At 39.0% G+C, this 26,862-nt stretch overlaps 1 protein-coding gene across 6 annotated transcripts in view; it reads left to right on the top strand.

The window, feature by feature from the left end:
• The first annotated feature begins 5,315 nt into the window (after positions 1-5,315).
• The window catches only part of frmd3 (FERM domain containing 3), a 62,458-nt gene continuing 40,911 nt past the window's right edge, over positions 5,316-26,862 (top strand). For all 6 annotated transcript variants that reach the window (XM_038305471.1, XM_038305446.1, XM_038305462.1 and 3 more), the window contains exon 1: positions 5,316-5,614. In XM_038305471.1, coding sequence (XP_038161399.1) covers positions 5,510-5,614 — 105 coding nt within the window. In that variant the 5' untranslated portion in view covers positions 5,316-5,509. The remainder of the gene's footprint in view (positions 5,615-26,862) is intronic.

The raw sequence follows: 26,862 nt of genomic DNA, 5'->3' as shown, positions 1-26,862 counted from the left end.
GCCTAGCCTAAGCTACCGGCTAATAGCAGCCTAGCTATTAGCCTATCTAGCCTAGCCTTGCAAGAACAAGCTTTATTAAAGTGTATTTTTTGTGATTACAGGAAGCAGTACGCCGTCTTAACAACTCGGAGACTAATTGCAGGCGCTATGAACCGGAGCAAGGGTAAGATTTAAAGAATATGCTTTCATTCTGCGGTAAAAGGCAATGGATACGGATAGATACCGATCATAGCTTTTACATTTTGTTTTCACAGACTACTGTCGCCTCACAATGAGGCGGTGACCTCCTATTTGCTCGGAGCCATAATCAGCAAGTCAAGATTTGCACGATGTTGATAAAGACGACATTGTGTGTAAGTGACTTGTTTTAATGTTTTCTCCTTCCTTGTTACTGTGACTTGCGTTTGATTTTTTATTTATACCACTCTCATTTAATTGTTTTCCAGCTGCCTGTAAGACGTATTTTCAGACGGTACGCAGGAGCTTCAGATATACGCTGCCAGCCACACGCTGCGTGCGGAGGCAATCTGCTCAGAGTCGGGCCAGAAGAAAGAGGGTAAGACTTTATTTGGTGACTATTTTTCAGGTGCATTAATAGATGTGTTGTGTCCATACGCAGTGCGCTGATTCATTGTTTGTTTTTTTCAGCTGCTGAAAGCGAGGCAGAGTGTGCTAGCAGATGAGGAAGTGGAACTCTGGAAGTCCGCCGTCGTCGCGGTGTCTCTGGATGGATTGTACGGTCGCCGCCATTTCGTAGGCCGGATCTCACTGAACTCTGTGTTAAGCTGCAGTCCCGGTTAGAAGCGATGCCGAAGTACAGGGCCACGCACACTAGGCGTCTGCACATCGGACCTGCCTCGGAGGGAATGCTGCCACTTACCTCCAACCCCGAGGAAGCAAACGGACCGTTCACGGAGTTTTAATTTTTAGAAACGCATGTGTTTGGATACGCGTTGTATATAGTTGTGTGTGTTTCAATAAAGCTCTTTCTTTGCATAAACAGCTTCCTGGCAAATGTTCATTTCCTGTATAAATTCATTCATGTCCTTGATGGTAGCATAATAATTGTGTAGTAGTGTAGGGTAACATAAATACACACCATATGAATGAATAAATATATGAATGAATAAATATATGAATGAATAAATATATATATATATATGAATAAATATGTATATGTAAATATATTAGTGCTGTCAAAATTATCGCGTTATTAACGCGTTAACGCGAGGCCATTTTAACGGCGATAATTTTTTTAACGTGAGATTAACGCTATGTGGTTTTATGGTACAATTTTCCAAGTACATCCCGCTGCAGCCTGCGGGAAGGCGGGGCTATTTTCCCCCAGTCTATGCATTTCTCATAGGCTTCAAGAGCGGAGCTCCTCAAGGGAAAAAGACGCTCATACACTGGGTAGCGCTAGTGCCTTTTCTTTAAGCCCCACCACTAACAAACAAGTTGAGTGTCTGGTAACTAGTAGCAACCTGAAATACGCTGAGAAAACAGATTACTGAGGTGAAATGGAATCTCGTAGCAGCACTCTTGCCGTCTGTGTACGCAACAGGTCGTGTGTGTCTGTGTGTGGGTGAGTGGGTGTGTGTGTGTTCTCATTTTTGTTAAGAGGCTGAAAAGTAACTTTCTAGAGGATAGACTACCTTCATCTAGTGATGTCGGTCTATTGATTTTGATGTATTGATTGAAAATTGTTCATTATTACCTTGGTTAATTAACATCTAATGTTAACTCTACTACATTTTATAGCAGTAGGGTAAAATGCTTGTCTTTGTTCAAAAGACTGTATTAACTGTAAAGACTGTCATTTACATCAGCCTGTTTTCAGGGCCTTTTTTTTTGGCTACATATTTGTTATTTTTTGCTACATGCCTCCCCATCTTCTTGCCATATGTTTCTATGGCATAAATCAGTATCTGTGACCTGTTTTCATTTAAAAAAAAGAACATTGGCACAAACCTAGCCTGTATGTATTTTTTTGTATGTCATCGAGAGTATTTAAATGATTTTCAATCAGGAAAAAAATGTGCGATTAAAATGCGATTAATCGCGAGTTAACTCAGGCATTGATGCGATTAATCGCGATTAAAAAATTTAATCGATTGACAGCACTAAAATATATATATATGCCAACCAATCACGAGCGACTTTACTTGTTTAAAAAGAAGTGGTTCCGTCCAATACTCAGTAAGAAAATTAAAGCCTGGCGTGGCCACGTGTGGTTTTGCTGCCAATCACGAGCGATTTCATTTGTTTAAGAATAGTGGTTTCAGCCAATACTGAGAAGGTTATTCAAGCCAGACCTGGCCAGCTGCATTCAGAATCATATGCTAATTAGGGCCATTAGTACAGCTGATCGCTCTCCACATACGTCACGGTACGTTTCCGACAATTTGTGGCACGACAAACGCGGACAAGCACGGGTTGCAAATTGTCGGAAACTGACGAAAATCAGGCAGATCTGCGGGAGTTTACGGGGGTTTACGGGGACGAAAATCTCACTTTTCATGCAGTGAAAAATCCAGAAAATCACATTGTCTGATTTTTAAAGAATTTATTTGCAAAATATGGTGGAAAATAAGTATTTGGTCAGTTACAAACAAGCAAGATTTCTGGCTCTCACAGACCTGTAACTTCTTCTGTAAGAGGCTCCTCTGTCCTCCACTCGTTACCTTCATTAAAGCTGAAAGTCTGTAAGTTTTTAAAAATCACTTTTTTGTCATATTGGCTAAAACTGTCCCTATGCCCAGACAGCAGTACATGTGATATGTAATCTGTGAAAAAAACTGCTTCAATTGGTCCCACATACTGCCTGTATTTCAATCTGGAAAGAATAATTCGGGACGAGTCAAAACAACCAATCACAGCCAGAGGAGCGTCTGATGGAGTGTCAATCACAGCTCCCCCCCCTCACCGCTTAACCTGCCGCAGCGCCCGGCTGCCGCAGTCAGGAGGACGCGCGTGGAAGTCATGGCGGAGCGACAGCCACCAGAGAAAGAGAAACTGCCCTTACTGCCCCTGCCGACAACTGCTTACACGGCAAACTTCGGTATAACCAGCATCTTATATCTAGCTGCTTGGAGGTGAGTGTTATCGCTCTAACCGGTTCACACTCCATGCCGCGTACGCTGCTTGGTCGCTTCTGGTCGCATGCGGTAGCCGCGCAGGTGCTGTGAGAGGGGTGGGGCTTGGAGGTGGGGCATGAGTGAAGCAGAGAGGGTCGGGGAGTGGCGTGAAACCTGTTTTTCTTCAAATTTTCAGTCAAAGTCTGCTCTCTTCTCAATGTTACAGACTGCAGCTTTAATGGCACCTGTTTGAACCCGTTATCGGTATAAAAGACACCTGTCCACAACCTCAAACAGTCACACTCTAAACTCCACCATGGCCAAAACTAGAGAGCTGTCAAAGGACACCCGAAACAAAATTATAGACCTGCACCAGGCTGGGAAGTCTGAATCTGCAATAGATAAACAGCTTGGTGTGAAGAAATCAACTGTGGGATCAATTATTAGAAAATGGAAAACATACAAAACCACTGATAATCTTCCTCGATCTGGGGCTCAACGCAAGATCTCACCCCGTGGGGTCAAAATGATCACAAGAACGGTGAGTAAAAATCCCAGGACCACACGGGGGGACCTAGTGAATGACCTGCAGAGAGCTGGGACCAAAGTAACAAAGGCTACCATCAGTAACACACTACGCCGCCAGGGACTCAAATCCTGCAGTGCCAGACGTGTCCCCCTGCTTAAGCCAGTACATGTCAAGGCCCGTCTCAAGTTTGCTAGAGAGCATTTGGATGATCCAGACGATGACTGGGAGAATATCATATGGCCAGATGAAACCAAAATAGAACTTTTTGGTAAAAACTCTACTCGTCGTGTTTGGAGGAGAGAGAATGCTGAGTTGCATCCAAAGAACACCATACCTACAGTGAAGCATGGGGGTGGAAACATCATGCTTTGGGGCTGTTTTTCTGCTAAGGGACCAGGACGACTGATCCGTGTGAAGGAAAGAATGAATGGGGCCATGTATCGTCAAATTTAGAGTGAAAACCTCCTTCCATCAGCAAGGGTATTGAAGATGAAACGTGGCTGGGTCTTTCAGCATGACAATGATCCCAAACACACCGCCCGGGTAACGAAGGAGTGGCTTCGTAAGAAGCATTTCAAGGTCCTGGAGTGGCCTAGCCAGTCTCCAGATCTCAACCCCATATAGAAAATCTTTGGAGGGAGTTGAAAGTCTGTGTAGCCCCAGAACATCACTGCTCTAGAGGAGATCTGCATGGAGGAATGGGCCAAAATACCAGCAACAGTGTGTGAAAACCTTGTGAAGACTTACAGAAAACGTTTGATCTCTGTCATTGCCAACAAAGGGTATATAACAAAGTATTGAGATGAACTTTTGTTATTGACCAAATACTTATTTTCCACCATATTTTGCAAATAAATTCTTTAAAAATCAGACAATGTGATTTTCTGGATTTTTTTTTCTCATTTTGTGTCTCATAGTTGAGGTATATCTATGATGAAAATAACCGGCCTCTCTCATCTTTTTAAGTGGGAGAACTTGCACTATTGGTGGCTGACTAAATACTTTTTTGCCCCACTGTGTATATATATATATATATATATATATATATATATATATATATATATATATATATATATATATATATATATATATATATATATATATATATATATATATATATATATATGTATATATGTATATATGTATATATATATATATGTATGTATATATATATATATATATATATATATATATATATATATATATATATATAGATATATATATATATACATACATATATATATATATATATGTATATATATATATATATATATATGTATATATATATATATATATATATATATATATATATATATATATATATATATATATGTATATATATATATGTATATATATATATATATGTATATATGTATATATATATGTATATATATATATATATGTATATATATATATACATATGAAGCACTAATAAATATATTAAAGAAATTTGAAATGTAATGAACACATTGGAAGCTGAATTGAACCAGACTGAGAGAGAGAGAGAGAGAGAGAGAGAGAGAGAGAGAGAGAGAGAGAAAGGGGAGGAGGGGGGGGATCATCATCCCTGCTGAAGATCAATCAGCGGGCTCCATCTACAGCAGATAGATCCAACACCTCTTTCCTCCTGCTCTGTCGCATCCATCCATTATCTGATCGGTTCACCTCCACTCATTCATTCATTCATTCATTCATTCATTCATTCATTCATTCATTCATTCATTCATCCATTCACCTCCAAGGGCGGTTCAAAGGTTGACGAGACCCGACGGACACATGTTATGCCTTGCGTAAACGCGACCCCCCTCTTCGATGCATTTTTATTCATCTATTTATTATCTTTGCGTCTGTTTCGCGCTCGGGGCCACTGACATGAGGAGCTGAGACCGACGCCGACTCAAGGATGAAAATGCTCCGGTTTCGCAGCCCCAGCATCCGCTCCTTGGACCAGGAGCTCCTCTGCACGATCAGGTTACTGGATGACTCTGAGATCTCGTGCACCATTCAGGTAGAGGAAAGCCTCGTGGATGTGGCTTTTTTTATTTGATCTTTGAACACAAACAAAGAAGGTAAACTGTAGCATTACGGGGATTATTATTCCCACCGTGTCACGAGGTTTGCTTGGAGAAACATCGTTTTGTGCGCATCCTTCCCTGCTATCATTTCCTGTTATAATTTCCTGTAGGATGCTTTGCTTTGCTCCATACAGTGACAGAGAGAGACACGGATATAAATGTGAATATAAATAGCAATATAAATGTGAGTTGTATGGAGAGAAGTTAGGATGAACTTTGCTTCATATTAAAGGAAAAAATGATGAAGCTGAGACTGGGCGTGGTGGTTATGAAAGTAATCATTTGTTATTGATTGTAAACATCCAGAGAAAGTTGTATTAAATGAAGATTCTGTTTATTTCTATGATTTTGCTGCAGGTTGATGCCCCAAGAGACATGTTATTAATAAAACTAAGAAAATGATTGAGACGCCCATATCTAAATGGATTTTCTCATTCAAATTTGACATTATTTTATTCTAATTTATTTATGCCTAATATTTGTCTTACAGATATATAAATCTCAGCAGGCGCACACACAGAAAAAATGTCCAATTTGTTTCCTTTTAATGTCTGCTCCTATACCTTCTACTTCTGCTGATTTGGCAGTTCATTTCAGTGCTGTAATATTATAATCAGTTTAAAAGTTTTTAGTTGGATTAGGTGTTGCCATTGATGGTGTTTTAGTTTTAGGTTTTGCCTCTTGTAATGCATCTTTTGACCTTAAAAGAAAACCTTGGTGTTTTGATCATATGTGTGGTTTTTGGAGGGTAATGATCACAGTATTACAATGACTCAGAAATATCATGTTAACTTGCAGCTGTAAATAAATTAAATGAGCAACTCTTTTTCAAGTTTAGCTTATTATACAAAATAGAATTTATATAGTTTTTTCCAAAAAACAAGTGTTGGTTGCAAAAGTAGGAGATTTTCTACAGTTTCCTTCACCAGAGAGGCATTAGAATTATATATGCAAAAACAAAAATATGAATACATATATCAACCACTCATATTCAAATAAATGTTTTTCTTCTTTATTTTATTTATTAAGATAAATTTAAAAAAATCTTTAAAAAACACTGTTTATTAACAATCTTCTAACCTAATTGGAACTGGACATTTGTCAAGAAATAGTAGAACAATTGATTTTTTTCCCCTACTTTTTACTTGCTCTGGAGACCAGAGTTCAGTGCCAAGCAGTAGCAGAAATCTTTACTAGCAGAAAAAGGTCCCTAGATGTGGCGCTAGGCACTTTTTTGAAATAAAAGTACTACAGGGGTCTGAAAGTCGCTACAGTAAATATAGCGACAAAAGCGCTAAGTTGGCAACACTGCTCTTTGCATCGTTTGCTTTCAAATGGTTTGCTGCTGACCTTTCTGTACATGTGCAGCAAATGGACTGATCCAATGTGGTGGACACTAAAGGGGGGGCTGAGATACACTTAATATTATAAGCATTCTGATGGCATTTTAGCAAAATAATTTTGATCAAAAACATAATTATTTGCACAAATAAGGAATAGTTGTATTAATCATACATGTAAAAGGAGTTTTATGGGCCCCCCAGGAACTTTGAACTCTGATGCCACCTGTAGAAAAACAATTAGATCAAATGAGAGAAGACAGTCAGTAGTACAGAAATAAAGCATCCATGCCTCTGTGCTAACTTTCATCCATGGTGGTGGCAGTGTCATGTTAGGGCTCTCATTTTGGACAGTCATACAGTTGGATGTTTTAAACAGATAAACTAGACTGAAATAAAATGTCTGCAGTGTCTTCAACCTCTAAACTGCGATAACTTTTACATACAAGAGACAAACAGAGTGGTCTGGAAAATAAGAGGACATTTCATTTAGCTGGAACTTTGTTGTGCTGTGCAAAAGTAAAATATAAATATTATAAAAAAAAAAAGAAAAATAATTATCCTAATTCTGATGCACAGGTCCAGGTTTCATTTTCTTTCTTTTTTTCTGATACCAGTTTGGAGTTTGGGTATATTCTGCGGATTCCTTTTTTTTTTTAAAAACACATTAATAAAGGGGAACATTTATCATATGATTTTTTTAAATTGAGTTGACTTTATAAATCCAACAGACAATGAATGACTTAGATTTCCCTAATTTATCAGTTAAAGAATACACTCTAACCTTTGTCAAAAGGTATCTGCTATTTTGATTACTTACACTGGAATTGAGAGGATGTGTTTTAAAGCATCTGAATGCAGGAGAAAGTAACCCAGTGTTTGACCTGCTCATCATCATAGCTGATAAAGGGGAAAAAATAAAATTTTTGGCTGATTGATTGATGCCTCTATTGATATAAAAAAATATTGACAAACTGTAAAATGTTCTCCCCTCCATCTCTGCTGAGAATAGCTGACTATCAGTAACTGTCACACTATTTCTGTAAGTGCATCACTTTGTCTCAGGACCATTCGCCCGCCTAAGCCTTGTTGTGTAAAGCCGAATGACTAAACAGCCTCTCGCTGTAGCCGAGTATCTTGCTGATACTTTGCATGGATTCAATCAATGATTTAAAAGAGATCATTTTATGCACAAAGAGAAAAGGAAGAAGTAGAGTGTGAAACAGAGCATGTCTATGTGTGCTACCCTTGTTCTTTAGTGCTCACGTGGACATAACACTTGCATGCTTGCTTCTTTGAGTGTTAAACAAAACAACAAAACATATTCAAGAGTGTTTATACAGGAGAAAATATTAAAGTGTGTATTTTCACCACAAGATGTTTAAAAGCAAGAGTGCACCGCTGTGAAATGGGTGTTTGGGGCTTTTAACTGATGTTGTGTGCATATGTCTAAATTATCAGGAAATAGACCTTTATGTTTCTAGCTGACTGCGTTTTACTGGGCTTTCTTTAATGGCTTTGTGTTCCGGTGCTAAGCTGCTCCTTCCTACATATTTCATGACATCCTGCTCTCACCATGGTACGCTTCTGATGCCCAACAGTGCTTCTCCAATTTCCATTGTGTGGAGACTATCTGCCCTTTTTGTTAGTTTTCATTTTCCTCTACAATGTCATCATCTGACTGTCGTATTATGTATATTCTACCAATGCTCTATATGAAGGTCAGGATAAAATATCAGTGGTGGCACTAGATAAAAAAATTGTAATGTAAAGAATAATTTTCTACAATGGGATCTATCACTATGCAACATTTTTCAGTTAATGAATGTGTTCCATAACGTTTTGGATGATTAAATGAGTCATTTCAGGTTGAACAAAGGTATTCTCGGCCGCCCTGGTGGTCTGTGGGGGAAATACTGCACTTGCAATTGCAGGAGCCCTCGGCCCTCACCCACAGGCTCAGAAGTCTCGCGAGAGTCGGTCTTGCTTTAAGGCGAGAATTGCTACACCCCCCCGTTAAAAGCATGCTCGTTGCTAGCACAGTGCCGATCTTTGTGCAGTTAGTCATTCGTTGCGTTCGCCTGTCTGCAAAGCTCAAAACAACCGCGCCTGGCTTGACGGAGAAACCAGGAGAACAGCTGTGCATATTTACGACAGTGCACTTTTACTTTCGCCCTCTGGGGGGAGCCTCGCTGGAAAATCAACACCGGTTGCATAGTGTACCTTTAAAGTATCAGCTCTTGAAAGTCACAGAAACATTATGGGTCACTGCCCCTGGATCCCCTTCAGTCACAGACAGCATTAGAACTTATTTAAAAAAAGTTTGCAGTTATCTGGATCTTAACTGATTTTCTACTGTAATGCCCAGTTACATGCAATGGTTAATTGTACAAAATATGTCTGGGTTTAAATCTGTTTTTCAAACCCAGGTTAAACATTTTGCTATTATATCTTACTTTCACTATTATGCATCAGTTAAAGCTGGGTGCACACACATTTTTTTTTATTAATTGATAAAGACCAAATTAAAGAAAGAGATCCTTTGAGGGAATTGTTAATCTCTCACAAATCCTGTCTGTAGGCAGTCTAGGTCATGCACACATTTTTAAGCAATTGCCTCTGAACTATCTATTTGTTGGCTCATAAAAACTTATGTAATGTTTAAACTGATATCTCTGTCTCAGACATAGTTTTATGCAAATTCTGCTATTTCAGAGTATATATAAAAAATAAATACTAATATGTAACATTATTACTAAATAACAAGTAGAAAAAAAATAAAAACATAAACCTATAGATATAAATCTTTACATTAAGTCTGTAATACATATATTTTAGAAAAGGATAAAGAACATCCAGCGGCAATATCTCCTCTTAACTGATAAAAATGTTATTGACGTGAAAGTAAAAGGTATTGTGTAGTACAAATACTCCTAAAAATAGAAATAGTTTTCAAAAATTTACTCAAGTTAATCTAACTGTATAACTGTAACTAGTTCCTACCTACCTCTGAATATTTTCCTATAGTGTTCTTTTCTCTTAAAGGTATCTGCAAATCTCCTACACATAATTTTTCTACATCCAAGCTGTACTGATGGGAGGGTTTTCTTCAGTTTTTTCATGGTCATGACTCATGACTGGAAAGACAGGTTCATGGTCATGTCGGCCATAAACCTCACAAATAAAGGTATAGTATACATATCGGACTGTTGATTTAAACTTAAATACCATTTTTTTTAAGTTAGCCAGATAGGAAACTTTAAAATGACTGTCTATGTTTTCCCCAACTGTTGAAAGTCATCCTAATGCTCCCTTTCCACTGCCTCCACTTGGCCTGTCTCTACTCCACCCCACCAATTTGCAAATGTTTCCTCTGCTGCTTTTTTCAGTACTGTTACTTGCTTTATTTGGATCTGTTCAGAAGTAGGCAAAATCACAGACTGAGTTATAAAAACATTTTAAAATCGGTGGGATGGAGTAGATCCAGGCCAGATGGAGTCTGTGGAAAAGAGGCATTAGTGTATACTCTTTACAGAAATAAAATAAATACAAAAATCTATCTTATGTCTAAATTAATTTGATAAAGCGAATAAAGATAAAACCGGAAACCTTTAGTCTGATTTAATCTAAGAAAAGATCATTTGTTGTACACAGCTTATGTAAACATCTGGTGTAGATGAACTTGACAGGTGAGGAGATGTGACTGTGTGTGTCTGTACAGTGTGTGTTCCTCATGTCTGTGTAGTGGCCCACAGCGCTGAGCATGTCTGGCCTCCTGCTCCAGTGTTCAGTGGTAATGTTTAGTCAGACCTGCTGCAGGACAGACATGTCAGGATCAATACATTCTGACCTCATCTGCTTTCACCTCTTCTAGTCATGTCTCCCTCTTCTCCTTGTCCTTCCATCTATCCATCACACTCCCACTCTCATTTCCTTCTGCATCTTCTTCTTCTTTCACTCTCTTTTGCCACCCCCACTTATCCTCTGCTCCAATTTCAGCTTCATCCTCTTTGGCTACCTTTTTCTGCTCCATTATTGTTCTCCTTACTTTTTCTCTGTCATTTGCTTCTCGGTGACACATCATGTTTAATTAAGAGAGATCACTGATCTTCATGAGGCCAACATCAGTCAGCTGTCAGCAACAAAACTGTGTTTATGTGTTTATGTGGTAATGGGGTCGTTTGTGGACAATTCAAAGTTTTGTCGATACAGGCCATTGTCATTCAAGAATTAGTTGCATTTCAGCATGCTAATATAAAATTATAATCGGAATTAGACATCATTAAATTGGAAGTGCATTCAGGTTAAAGAATCATATAAACCGTCTCCGTCTGTTGGTCGGTCGAAGAGACGCTTCTCTGTGAGTGTGAACAAACTTGACACTGCTCTTGTTTCAGCTTTTAGGCATTATTTGAAGCAACTTATAAATAGCATTCGTTTTCTATTCTTATCTTACTCGCAGGCATCCTTTTGATGTTGTGCCCAAGATGATTAAAAAGAAATAATCCGTTCTGTGAATGCTGCTTGCTAACCAGCAGGAAGCATCGAGAGATCAGGCGCCTCCTTTCCTTAAGGAACAGAAGCACAAGTGGGCAAAAATCTTAGATGGTTGATAAGAGAAAATTAAAATATATCATTGCTGGTCATAAAACATGAGCTGGAGGAACTCTGGAAATGTAACCATGAAGGAAATGAATGGGAGAGGAAATGTAATGGCGGGGCTCTGGAAAAAAAAAAGATTAAGTAGATTAAAACATCAAACGGATTGGAAATGAGGCTGTGACAGCTCACAGATTCCTTTTTAAAAGGAAGATGGGAGGAAAATGAAAAGAATAAACTGAAATAGATTGATATACCCTAAAAAAATCAAATGGTTATCAAAGGATAAGAGACCATTTATTAAAGAAGTCGAGGAACACAAGACAGAAATGTTATACCTGAAAACAGAACATTGAGAATGGTCAGAGGGTCATTTACAGAAAACAATGCTTTTCAGACACTAGTATCGGCTATAGGATTTTCAAACTTCAATGTAATAAAGTCCTTGAATAATGAATAAAGACAGCATAGCAGAGATTGATTGAATACATTTTAAAAGTCATTTTTCAAACAAAAAATGTTTAATAGTTCAGCCTCAATTATGTTATTTATCATACTTTAACGCAGTTAGGTTGAGTTCTGAATTCAAAATGAGGAGAACATATAGTACTTGATTGTTTTTCAGACTTTAACAGCATCCCACATATACTGCTAACAGATACATTTATTTTGGCACACTTTTCAAAGTTTATTAATATGTATCACATTTCAAAAATCCTGTCCAAGGCATAAAATAAAAGAGAATAAAAAAAGTTTAAAATTACAATTCCACAAGCTATAAGGAAAAATAAAACTTCAATACAAAGTAAAAGAAAACATAATCCACAGCTGAGCAGGAGTGAAAGGCCTGTCTGAACACATGATTTTAGCTGTGATTTAAAGACGTTAGTGGATCATAGAAGATCACCCCCATCTTTAGCACCTAGTTCTGAAACAAGAGCCCTTATGTGGTGGCGAACAGTTCAGGCAAATATGCTGGAGCAAGGTCATTTATGGCTTTAAACAAACAGCAGGACTTTATCTGACATAAACTGGAAGCTTGAGGAGAGAATGGGGCTAAATGTGGGGAAATTAGACATTTTCTGGTAACTTTGATAAATACTTTTTCATCTAGGGTACCAATCATATATATATATATATTTTAGCTAAAAATGTTTATTGTTAATTCCCATGGTTTAGACTCAGACTTCCTTTAATGTCATTGTACAAAGCCAGATAGTGAAATTGACACTGGGATGTTGTTGCTTGGCTACCAGGTACAGAAAGGTCTGTATGTAGGTTGGGTAATGAATACTGTGGATAGTTAAAAAAAATAACTATTTAAATATAGCTGTAAATATTAAAGAGCTGAGAAAAAAAGTGATTTTACTGCAATATGGAGTTGGGATCTGAAAATAAAGAATGCGGGTAATAAGACAAGTGTGGTAGCAGCATGGATTAAGATGATGAAATGAAATGAAATGAACAATCTGGTATTTCACTGCACATAATATATAAAAATTGGGTCGGGAATATTTTTCCATGTGTTTTTCCTCGCAGAGGTGTTCTTCAGAGCTTCAAAGCTTTCAAAGAAATCGTTGAGCTAATTAAGGAAGCTGATGTTGTCCTGGAAGGGTGTGGTTGGTGCTTTGGAATCTGTAATGTTCTGGATGCCCTGCCACAGTTGTCTGGTGTTGCTGGGGTCCTGGAAGAAGCCTTGGATCTTCTGATTGTGGATGTGCTTTGCTGCCCTGATGGCATGGTTCAGTTTGGCCTGTGTCTCAGTGTCACAGCATCACCAGATTTAAAGAAAACATTTTGCTCTTTAAGTCTTACTTGCACCTTGTTAATCATCCAAGGCTTCTGGTTGGCCCATGTGTCTATTGTCCTTTTGTTTGTGACCTCCTCCTCCTTAAAACCAACCAATCTGTAATAGTAATGTGCCATCATAATGATTTTATGTTTACTTTTAATTACCGTATTTTCACGACCATAAGGCGCACCGGACTAAAAGGCGCACTCTCAGTTCTGTGTCCCATTTCTGTATTTAACACACACATAAGGCGCACCGGACTATAGGGCGCGTTTTTTATATACAGGTACATGTCCTCTACTACCTTTAAATACCTCTACTGCGTATTTAAAAATACAGCGGGGGCAAAACTGAGTATGACTGTGCTTTATTCATGTATTTATTACAAAGTATTAATCAAACCTGGCAGCTGGCCGTGAGACAGACACATCGCAGATGACACAGTGCTGTGATCACTCCTAAATTAACTTAAAATCCTGAAACCTGCCGACGGAATATGTTCACTTTTATTACCGGTATCCTGGTGCCTGCAGCTAAAATTATTTAGATGAAAAACACCTGCCAGCAGCCGCGGTGAACGAAAGGATTTCTCCTGTCGGTGCACCGCTGGTATGTGGGGGTCTGAGCGCCTCCGACAGAAATAGATAATCTGGATGAACTGACTGCAATTATGAAGTTTTCAGGTGGACTTTCTCACTTAAAAACATATTAAAACTACTTTATTCCAACTGATCACAGCAAATATAGCTGCAAGATTTAGATTATTTAGATGAAAAAACACCTGCCAGCCACCGCGCTGAAGAGGAGGAGACCCGCCCAGAGGCTGCTGTTGAATTAAGTTTTCAGGTAGAAAAATAGAGCGGGAGCAAACCTGAGTATGATTGTGCTTTATTCATGTATTTATTACAAAGTATTAATCAAACCCATCAAAGTCATCATCCTCTGTTATCCTCAGCATTCCTCTGAATAAAACAGCTGCGCTAAATCAGACATGCCAGTTTCCCCTTCTTCGCTGTCAGAGTCACTTTCCGTGCAGCGCAGCTCCTCAGAAATAATGCCGGCTTTTGCGAAAGCTTGAACAACAGAGCCAGCAGACACAGTCCATCTACAATCCATCCGCAAACGGTGGCGTAACTTGCACGGCGCTGCCTTCCACTTATCCTGAAACTGTGGTCTCTGTCTGTCATCCATCGCTCCCACGCCCCTCGCAGCCTTACTTTGAATGGCCGCTCCACACCGATGTCAAGCGGTTGAAGTTCCTTTGTCAGACCCCCGAGATAACGGCGAGCACAGCGTTCATTTGATTCATCTTTTTTTCACATCGGCTGTGAGATGGGCATGCAGCGATGGTGATGCGTGGAAAAAAGCACCTGGTCTCCTCACATACACCTGCCTTTCATCATCTCCTCATTCATCCAGCCTTTTTCATTTGCGTTAATATCATATGTCATCAGAGCGCAGTGTCTGTCTAGCTGTCAGCTCCCAAATCAGCTTCTCTGATTGGTTGATGCGGCGCGTCCAGCAGCAAAACTTCAATTTTTCCATCTGAGCAGCAGCAGCGCGTTGGCGGTGCGTCAGATGCTTAAACGCTCCCGACGTGCTGCACCAAAATGCGCTGCAGGACCTTTTGCTGCACCTATATGCGCGTCAACCATTGACTTTGCATGTAAACTCGCTGCTTCTGCTGCACCTGCTGGGTCCGGTTCACACCGATGTCGAGCGGTTGAACAGCCAGCACAGCGTTCATTTGTTTCCCCATGTTTTTCACATCAGCTGTGAGATGGGCACGCATGGAGTTACATATTAACAGCAATGGTGAGGGGTGGAAAAAAAACACCTGGTCTCCTTACATTCAGCCACTCTTTCATCATCTCCTCAATGAGGTGGTCTCAAAAGTCGCAGTTACAACACACATAGGGCGCACCGCACCATAGGGCGCACCGCACATTTTGAGGAAAAAAAAAGACGTTTAAGTGCGCTTTATAGTCGTGAAAATACGGTAGTGTTGTACCGATGCCATTTTTTGGCCCCGATACCCGATACCTGGCTGTGCAGTATCGGCCGATATCGATACCATAATAATGTAGAATAATTGCCATCATGGCTTTGTCAAGCTGCTGCCTACCTTTGTGAAGCAGGAAAAAATCTAACACAAAGTGAATCCAGTAGAAGTTTTTATTAAAAAGTTCTACTGGATAATAAAAATAAAAAGTTTTTATTGCCTACCTGGAATGGGTGACAATAGTTGAATAAACTTATGGCTCTCAAAATGGTATCGGTGCCCTATTTGTTGGTACTCGCCGATACCGATACCACCATCTTAGGGCAGTATCGGGGCCCCGTCCGATACTGGTATCGGTATCGGTGCAACACTACTTTTAATTGTCTTAATATTAAGCAACATGCTTCACATCTGATAAAAACAGAAAAGTTGACTGAATCCATCCATGTAACATCACTGAGAATAAAAAAATTAAAAACACAGATTAAAGAGCTCACACAGGTTTCTGTTTTACAAATGTACTTCATTAGAGTTGCTGTAAAACCAATTCAGCCTGTCTGAGAATAATATATTTTTCTCTTTTTTCACTGAAAAGTATTAACAATGATATATTTAGAAAGAATATACTGAGGATCCTCATCTTAATCAACTTTGACATATTCAAGGTTGATTTGTTATTTTGCAGAAATGTTTGGTCAAGCTGGTTAAATCTCAACATGTTGGAAGTTGTGTGTAAGATTTCATCATTCTCAAGGACCCACTACAATCACCTAAGATCTTATTTAGTTTTCAATACATAATCAGTAACTTTATATTTATGTTTATAATTCAAAATAACTCCTAGATATTTCAAATGTTTTCCTTTCGGATTTCTTTATTTTAGAGTAGTACAAAATAACTGACTGTATCATTTAACCTAATTTGTATAAACACTTCTGCTGTGGTTAGCTATTTGAACATAAACATATAATTTAAAAAAACATATTTAATAGATGGTAATTCATGTTTATATAGAGCTTAGATAACATACAATGACACTGGATACGTTGCTCTCAGTTGACACATTTACAAATTTTTTCCAAATCAGAGACATTGCAGCCTTACATTTGTGCAAACATCCTTTCTTCCATATATCCATTTAATTCTGCCTGAAGCACAAAGATAAAAGCATGTTATACCATCTGTGAATATCAATGCTGCAAACGCTGCTACGTCTTGTTGCATCACTGGCACCTTAATTATCATAGCTCTGTTTTATTCCATTGTCTAGATCTGCTAGATCTGCTTTTTGAAACTAAAGTAAGAACACAGTGCAATTAAATAATATTAACCCCTTCCATGTTTCTACTAATGTTGCTTTCTTGCATGGTTCAGATCATCAAACATAATCAATATTTTACAAAGAGAACCTGAAAAACTACAAAATACAGTTTAAAAATATTATTTCTACAAACTGGAGAAAAATGGTAGATTTTTAGAAATTTGACTCTTTCTTTACAAATTAAAAGATGTCACCAAATCAGCAAAAACAGAGAAAATGCGTAAGAGGACAAATCCTTTTTACAGAACTGTTTGCTAAAACCTTATGTTGGACAATGACACCAGCATTCTTCCCTATGTGAGCTCTTTGTTGTATCTCCTTCCCTAGATCAGAGAAGACACCTTCTCCTTTTTGTATCTGAAGGTTTCCCTAAATATAAGCTATTATTTTCTGCTGCTCCTCTCTTTAAAAAAATCTGTAATAACCTAAAGCTAGTCAGTTTTTTCTCACAGCCCCACCTTTGCAAGGGAATAGTTTGGAAACAGCAGATTAAAAGTGTGTCCTGCAATCTGTCAGTGCTGCAGCTGCAGTCCTGTTTTTATTGTCATTCAATGACACATTTCCAGTTTTACAGAGGGTAATGTTCCTTTAAAACTAAACTGCTTTAGCTCCCTTTTTCTTAATTTGTAGCTCTTCCTGAGCTAATAAGCTTTGTGCACAGCCATGAAATGCAGAGTTCTGAGCATTACACAACAGCTTTTGTGTGTTTACTTGTGCAATCCTTTGTGTCTATACTGTGTATAAATATGAGCATCTTTAGAGCATGACAGGCTATGAAATGGTCATTGGTTTCCTTCCCTGCACTCCGGGGCAAGGTGACTCTTGTACCTTCAGGGGATGTGGAGGGCTATCAGCAAAATGGCAACAGAAATATAACTTAAAGTAGATTTAAATTCTTTATTTAAACGTAGAACATTATATGTAAAATATCAACCAAGAACTTTCCTTTAAATCCTTACAGAAATTCCAGATTTTCTACCTATCCATCTGTGCACCCTGAGGTGGTTTATTGAGATAAGCATACTCATACATTTGGGTAGTTCAGTTTTCCAGGTCAACCTAACATGCTTGTTTTGCTTCTCAGAAAGAGAGACAACTTAAAGAAAACATTCATGGGAACAACATGCAATCTTAACAAAGAAAGACCATTGCTGGGATTTAAATCTACGAACATATTGACTGTTAAATAATGACCGCTTTCTATCGCACCCTGCTAAATACTGGTATTGCAGCTTTAAGCATTGACCGATAATGATGTGGACCCAATACAATACCAGCACAAATCATCCATAATTTAATTAGATATTTTGTTTTTGGAATTTAAGACAAGGCTCGATCAAGAGTCATAACTTAGAGGACACCTGGCCTATTTATTGTTAACCAAATTCTGGGATTAGTTGACAGAAATGGAGTGTTTCTGTCAGCATGCAGATATTAGAGATGCAAGATGATATATTTAAATGTTCATTTTTTGGCTGATATTGGACCAGTTTCCAATATAAATATTAGAAATTCCCAATTGGAGGTTCATGATCTTAACAGGACACTGACCTTAAATATACACCAATTGCTACAAGGAGATCACTTTGATCGAAGAATATACTTACATGTTAAAATGGCCCCTTGTCATGTGAGGTGAAGTCAGCCTTGTTTCCCCTCAAAGAAATTTGAAGTAATCCTCATAATTAAGGAAATCATGAACTCGACTGAAGCATTATAAGCCAACATTACAACTGACTGTAGGGAGCCAATCAGGAAATAATGTGTCACCCTAGTCGCAGCAGCGCTTCCTGTGTAGCCACAGCTGGGAGCCTGAAACCTCTTTATGAAGAAATTAAATCCCATAAGAAGTGTGTATAAGGTGCTGTGCTGTGGATAAAATGTGATTTTTGAAGTTACTTTAAAGGAGGAAGTGACAAATAAAGAGAATCCTTCTCTTCATACTGAGTTTAACCATTGTACAATGTTACATTGTACATTGTTCTTACAATTTCTTTGCACTTATGACAAAACTAAGAGCTTGTAAAATCATTATTTTACACTGATGTGTAAAATGCAACAAAATGAGTGTGAATAATTGATGAGTTTCTTTTTTTCTGGACAAGTTATAAGGACTTGCTTGTCCAAGAGTCTGGCTCTCCGGCTTGCTCCTGGACTCCTGCTTCGATACTTCATTTCAGAAGATGAAGTTAGGGGGCTGGAGGCTCCAGCCTCCCTGTCATCCCAGCTCAACCACTCGAGAGAGGGTTCCAAGGAGCAGAAGAAACAGACCCTTTGTCTTAGTGAGCGCTTGAAGAAGGTTTAGGGTAAGATTTAGGTAGATGTAAGGGTTCCAATGAGCAGAATAAATAGAACATTCAAGACCAAACAAAATGGGCCAGATAAGAAGTTTATATCCAGAAGAAAGAAAAAAATAAGCAGACCGGATGATTTTTCCAGAGTTTTAGTGTCATTATGATGTCACAAGTACAGAGCAATAAAATGAACTCTCTGCATTTAACCCATCCCTTTGAGGAGCAGTGGGCTGCCATTGTGGGGCACCCAGGGAGCAGTATGGGGTTAAGGGTCTTTGTTCAGGGATCCAGAGTGGCAGTCTGTGGGAGTGGGGCTCGAACTCAGAAGCTCAGGATTCCAAGCTTGATGCCCTAACCACTAAGCCCCCCTCCCAGACCAGTGATACCCCAAAGAATTTGAAAAGTAATCAGAATGTCTGTATTAGACTATTCTTAGGGTAAGATAAAATATTTATAAGCTCAAGACAGAAGCAAGAAGAAGGAAGTTTTGAAGTCCTAAGCCTGAAGAAAACAGGAGCCAGAGGATTTGTAGGGAAAGCAGTTATAACATCCAGGGGTCAGCCTTCGATTATGCTCTATTTTTAAGAAACTATGGCTTTTGAAAAATATAAGTTTGATCTCAAAGCAGTATTAGAAGGACTGAATGGCCTCCTGTGTCCATAGACAACATAGAAATGGGTTTAATTCATGAACCATAAGGATATTGATTTTTTATTTTATTCAGAGGGAAAAGTAGTCTAACTGCAGAGGGTCAGAATAATTGGTTATTGTTAGGGTGTTGTTAGGCAAAGTTCTATGTTTACACCTTGAAGATTTTTACGGGACATATCCTTAAAATAACACTTCATTATATATATGTATTAGATAACCAAGGTTTCCTATAGCCAAATCGTATTTATACGCCATCCTAGGGATCTTTACGTCAGGAATCCAAGTGGTTTGTGTCAGCTGAGGCCATGGGGGGCTTAGGGGGACTCAGCAGTTATTCAGATTTAATAACCTGTTAAAGGTGTGAAAATGCGATTTTCAACATAATTCACCTGAACTGAGCTACAGCTTTTTTAATAAAAAGTTTTTATTGAATACACACTAAATGTCGGTACACACTACACCTTTCCAAGTTTTTTTTTTTTTTATAAATTTAGCTTTGTTCTTCAACTAAACAACACTACTTTTTGATGTTGGGAAGCCCAAAGAGATTCCAGTAAATCTTCAATGGTAAAAAAAACAGAAAAAAATTGTAAATGCTTTAAAAAAAAAAATCTGAATTAAGCTAGAATAAAGCACAAGCTCAAACTAAACCAAAATATACAACATATTAATAAAGTTGGTAAAACAAAAAAGGACGTACCATGTTTTAGTGTCCCCCAAAAAACAATTAGCTCTTTACCTCAGCTCTTATGCTCTGAAACACTGAATGGCTTTTCCAGCAGCCCGTTCCATACCTAATGCATTGATTTGTCTCTCTTATATCCTCATCAAGCTCCAAATCGATCCATGCTTTGGCTTCTAGCCTGATGTGTGGTGGCGTTAGAAATATTGCCACTCTTAGTAGTAGTAGGACAAGAATGTTCCTATACACTTGCTGAAAAGCCTGCTCACATATTTTAATACTTAACTGAGAAAAAACAGTAAATAGGTCCAATTGGTTTGCAAATCTTTGTTTTCAATAGACCAACAGAAGTTAATTTAAACATAAAGACAATAAATCAGTTTAGTTTTCATTTCTTTCATGTGGTAGACCTTGAACTACTTTGTGTGGATATTTAAACCAGGGCCTATAGCTGTGTTTAAACAATCACTTATGTCTCTATCTCCCATTATTAGGTTCTGAGGTTGCAGCCACTAGTTAGAGTTAAAGGAGGCAATAGTTTTACACTTAAACTCCCAAAGTATGTCAGTTCAGGCACTTACTCCAAATCATGAAATGAACTATTTGAAAGGAGAGGAGATTACATGCAAAATTATTCATTAATAAGTAATTTTTTTAACAGGGCCAAAATGCTCCACCAGTGTTGGAGTCGTTTTTGGTCACATAGTCTTGATCTAAAAAAATATTAAATATTTTTAGCCAGTTGAACTGCAATAAAAGTACATTTTTTAATCAACATTATTGATTCCTCTATTTATTCATTCATTCTGCAGTGTAATGAGCATGACATGTTTAGCCAAAATACATTATTTTGGAAAATGGACCCTGTAAAGGGTAGCAACAGAGGTGTTATGGTTTTGAGATACTTTGATCAAGCACACCTAGCTTACCATTACGCACTCCCAGTACGGTGTTTCTTTGAGATTTTGTTAGTGACTTTAAACACAGTTTACAGGTTTTACAGAGTTTAAAGCTGTATAATCTCTCTGGTAGACAGCTTCTAGAAGGGTCACACTGAAATTATTTCAGCAAAAGAAGTTAAAGTTAGCTATTGAAAGGTAATATCTTTTAACATTTTCCACAGAAGAAGAAAATAAATTATTCTCCTGAAAATGTCCCTTTCTTAAATACATAGTCAGGAGAAGCTGCTGATGGTGATTCTAGGAGTGATTATGTATATGCATAAGTGTTTGTGTTGTGGGTTCCTGCGATTACTTCCCTCCTGAGTAGGAGAAAAATCTGGTCTGAGGCATGGATGACTGTGGTGTCTTTTTTTGTCTAGCTGGTTTGTAGTTGTTTGACCCAAATGCAGATTCACACGGAGAACCAGTGCATTTTAATGTTTTATTTACAAAAGCAACAAGAATCTGAAGGCAGAAAACAGCAGGAAGTCAGATGAACTTTGTGACTGAGGGGAGGAAGCAGACTGATCAGGACTAGACAGGACGGGCTTGATCAGAGAGATGTGCAAAAACAGGATGAATCTTGAAATGATAATGCAGCTTAAGGCAAACTGCGGAGTGACTGAGTACTGCCTGGATTTAAAATGGAGCGATGAATGTGGGAGAGAGTTTGCAATTAGAAGCCTTTAGGTTAATGTCATGAGTTGATAGACAACCCTTTTTTCCAGGTAAGTACTGGGGAGTAGGAGTCCTTTTCCGATCGGCCAGAAGTGGATTTGTTTCCACTGACCAGTTCAAAGCAGAAACTGTCAGGTACCAGACTCATCTGAAGAGCTGAATGTGGTGTTTGACTGAGGTAACTGCAATGCCCTGCTGGTCAGATGGAAACAGGTGAGGTTTGGATCCTAGAGAGGACAATAATTTAGACGGACCAGTAGCAAACAAAGTGTGACAGTTACGTACATATCGATCCAAGGAAACTAAGTACTCCATGATGACAGGTGTGACGAACAGTGGTAGTGAAAGGATGCCTCCATCTCCTGGTTCATGCATTCAGATTGACCATTTGTTTGGTGATAAACACCTGAGCTTAGAGCAGTCTTGGCCCCCAAAGAAGTACAAACCTTCCAAATCTGGGAGATAAATTGCGGACCCCTGTCCAACAGGATTTCACAAGGGATTCCGTAAAGGCGGGATGCTCAGTCAGGAGCTAAGCTGTCTCAAGGGACAACGGGAGTCAACGACGAGGGATGAGGTGGCAGGCTTTGGAGAGACGGTATGTTATAGTGAGGATAGTGCTGCAACCCTTAGATGGTGGTAGTGTAGTAACGAAATTAAAGGCAATATGAGACCACAGATGTTTAGGGATAGGCAATGGTTGAAGAAGGCAACTGGGGGGCTGCTGACTAGCCTTGTTGTGGGCACACACTGGACGGACTATAGAATATAACATTTAACATCCTTATATAATGTAGGCTACTAGAAATTTTGTTTAAATTTGGTTTGAACGTCCAGTGCCAGGGTCGAGTTTAGACTACTGATCCTTTATTTCCCTGTTGGTCCCTGAGTTGGTTCTCTAGAAGACATGGAAAACTTGATGTACGTGGATCTAATGTTTAGATAGGTCCAGGAGAAAATATGAATGCAAATACAAACTGATTTTAAAAAACTCTCTACGGATGCCATTCACAAGGGACTGGTAAACTGCAGGTGTGTTTGTGAGACTGAAAAGCATTACCAGATATTCAAAATGACCTAGAAGGGTCTCTGATTCAGACAAGTTGGTAGGTCTCTGAGATCCAAGTTGGAGAAGAAATGTGAGCCATGAATTGGTGCAAAAGCTTCTGAGAGAAAAGAAAGTTGATATGTATTTCTCACAGTTATGTTGTTATGGCCCCCGTAATAAATGCAAGGTCTTAGTGATCCATCCTTTTTCCATACAAAGAAAAAACCTGGTCCAACAGGTGAGGTAGAGGTGTGGATAATTCCAGCAGCTACCGACTCAATTATGTACCTCTCCATACTCTCTCTCTCAGGCCCGTGCAGGTTATACAGCCTACTGGAGGGAAGCGGAGTGGTCATATGGGTGGTGAGGCAGGAGAGAGAGAATTAGACTTACTAGGTTTTATCCTTAACAACCAATAAAGATCTAGGGGAATTGACTGAAACCTATTTAACATTGTAACAGGAATCCACAAAACCTTCCAATTTCACCTGCATAATGCTCAGGTGTGGGGAAATTGGCAAAATGATAATGGAGGGAGATTCTGCTGGGTCTGCCTTTCTGGATGATTCTGTCATATTGGTTTGTAGTTTCTTTGACCCACATGCAGAATCCCAGGGAGAACCGGTGAGTTTTCATGTTTTATTTACCAAAGCAGGTGTACAATTGCAGAAAGTAAGTTGAACTTCCTCAGTGTAAGGGGACAAAGCAGACTGATCAAGAAGGAGTTGGTTGATGACAACTGATTTGACTAATTGATTTGTTTACTTGAGAGATGAAGGGGAGGTAGCATCGATCTGTAGGGGTTTGATTCGGTGGGCTTTGCAGGTTGTACACCAGAGGTCCAGGAGAAGGCGAGTGAGATCCGAGAGCTTTGGTACTACAAGAGAAGTTGTGGTGGAGAGCGGGCAGGCAGGTGATGAAGACTGGGAGCTGCACACTGGTAAGACCGTGTCAATGAAAACTGGAGACAAACTGGGGTTCCCTGGTGGTCTGGAACAATAACAGAGTCCACACAGGTTGCAATTACCTGGCTCGATCCCCACAGCCTCCACTCTGGGTTCCTGAGCAAGACCCTTAACCCCACACTGCTCCCCAGGTGCCTCACAATGGCAGCTCACTGCTCCCCAAGGGGATGGAATAAATGCAGAGATACATCTCTCCAACGTGAGATCAGTTAAGTTTAGTTATTATTATTAATCACCTGGGCAAAGAGAGATGATCCTTTGCCTCCCTATGTACATGCTAGTCATCTTGATTGAGAAATTTTCTCAGGTTGGCAGCAACACCGGCTCAGTCATCATCAAGATCCTCTTTGTGACACAAAGCTCACTCACACCAGAAAAAAACAGCAAAACCCCAGAGACCCTAACATTTTTATTTATACCTGTTTTTGTAGACCTCCTGTTGGCCAGCATGTGAACTTAGCTGGCTGTAATGGTGATGTTTTACTAACACAAAATAACTCTACCGGCTGGGTCTGTGCCAAACAAATGTCAAAGTGCACTTTGCTTCTGCTAAACTGAACACACTCGTTGTTGCTGCTCTTTCTTAGTGCATGTGTGTGCTTGTGTGTGTGTGTGTGAGAGAGAGAGTGGACTGAGAGGGTCAGAGAGAGTGAGTACTTTGCTGTCATTAGGTGAGATCATGTAAAGACAGAATGACTGGTTTAATTTTTAATGCCTAGCCTTTGGAAATATAAAATATGTATCTTGCCCTTGTTGGACATGACATAGACTCTTTATCTCTCTCTCTCCCACTCTTTTCCTCTTTCTTTTTGCCTCACTAGTCAGCCTTCCTATCTCTCTGTTATGTGCTTTCTTTTTTTAGCCGTGTTTTTGCTTTCTCTCCCTTTCAGCCTCTCAGCATGTTTGGCCCTGTTTCACTCTCTGTCTGGTCAGGGTTTCTCTCCTCTTACTTGGCATTTGTCCACCTCTGTTCTTCCCCTGTTTGCCCTGAGAACCAGACAGAGGGAAGGTGTTTGATGATCTCGCTGGAAAGTGCTCTAAGCTTTCCTGTTTCCCTCTGATTCTTCTATTTTCCTTCTCCTTCTGTGTCTGTTTGTGTTTGCTTGTTATATTTAACAGCTTGATAGCAATGTTGTTACAGATCCGCTGTAAATCCAAAGGAGATATGGTCAAACACACACTGACAGAAATATGGATTTTATACAGATAAAAGCATATCTGTTTACACACACTCCTGTTGCATTTCTTTTATTTCTATGGACAAACCACTGTGTACCTTCCCATATATTCAACAATATCAAAAAAGTACCAGTGTTTTGCAAGACAAGCACCCTCAAATAACTACAGTACTCACTGATTATCAACCCCCTACACTAAGACTCCAACAGTAGATCCTCATAAAGACGATCACGCCTGTATCCACAGAGACAAGCGTCTAATTGACCCTCTACTGTCACTTTCCGGTACATATAATATCTAATTTGTGGTCAATGTGGACCTGCTACTTCTGAGAAGCCTGACAATGAGACGTGATGCAAGACTCTCTCATAGGTCACAGAGATCAGAAACTGCTGATATTTACAGCTCAGTGTTAGATAGGATGAGGTGTTTTGCATAAAGGCATGTGGTGTCAATATCAGATTTGAATTAATAGAATGCTGGTTTAGTTTGTTTTGCTATGCATTTAGACCCTGCATGTACATTCTTAACTTACTTGTTTCTTAAAAAGAAAATTACTTGATTTAAGGCAGTCAAAAAGATATTCTAATTTTATTAATTAAAGTAATAATAGAAAATCCATTAGTTGAAAATAGCTAAGAAGGCTCCAGCAGCTAGCAGTCAAATGGGCTGAAATAATGAAATAAATTGTCTTTTAGCCGTTCTTCAGTCTTTTACATCAGTCCATTTTCAGTTGTGAAATGTTGTAGATGTTTCTTGTGTTTAAACCTCATTTAAAGTCACTCAAAGGGTCTTAAAAAGGTTAAAACCTGGTTTTTGACTGGGTCCAGGACTTTCTATACCTAAATTTCCACCCTGATATTGGTATGTTTGTTTGGTCATTTAAATGTTTTATGGTCCATCTCCGTTTTGCTGCGATAGTCGTCATTCTTAAGGCATCAAAAGGTTATTTGGGTCTGACGATGGTGTTCATTGTGTTTGTGCTAAGCAATTATGTATTAATCATGTGGACCAGATGTGAAATACTACTGTGTGAAGAGGTCCATTTCAGACCCTTATAGGGGCTCCTTATTTTGTCCCATGACCCTAATTAGACGCTTTTCTTGTGTTTGCTGAATAGTTTTTGCATAGATCAGTTTGCTGAAATGCTAATCTAAAGCTTGTATGATTTCAATCTGTTATGATGTAAGTTGTTAAAGGTATTGTGTAGGATTTTCACAAATTTGAGCAACAAAAACTTCCACAAACCTGTACCCTCCCGAGAGGGAACGCCTATTAAATGCATCCAAGAGCCCTTTTCTCCTTGCGCACTCTCTGTTTAAAAGTTGCTCTTCTCATAGCTCTTACAAGCTTACTGTGCCCAAAGTTCCACCCTATCCCCTAAATCCCTAAATCACTATATAGAGCAGGGGAGTATATATTGAAATTTATAGCAAAATTCAGTTAACTTACCATTCGGACAGATTATCACTGCTTTAGCTTCCCGTTGGTCCGTAAGTCCTCCTCCACTACGCAGTGCCTGCGCCATCTTTGTTATTATTCGCTGTGTCTGGTAGCAGCAGCCTATGGCGACAGTGGGCCGCTGTGTCAGCAAATCCCATAATGCTTTGCGAGGGGAGCTCTCCATGCAAAGCATTCCGGGATATATCTGCCTCTTATGAAGCCTTTCTTTTCAACTCATACACTTCG

This window comes from Cyprinodon tularosa, unplaced genomic scaffold (assembly GCF_016077235.1).
Source record: "Cyprinodon tularosa strain WSP-4 unplaced genomic scaffold, ASM1607723v1 ctg115, whole genome shotgun sequence".
NCBI classification, from domain to species: Eukaryota; Metazoa; Chordata; class Actinopteri; order Cyprinodontiformes; family Cyprinodontidae; genus Cyprinodon; species Cyprinodon tularosa.
This window is presented reverse-complemented; position numbering and strand designations above follow the sequence as displayed.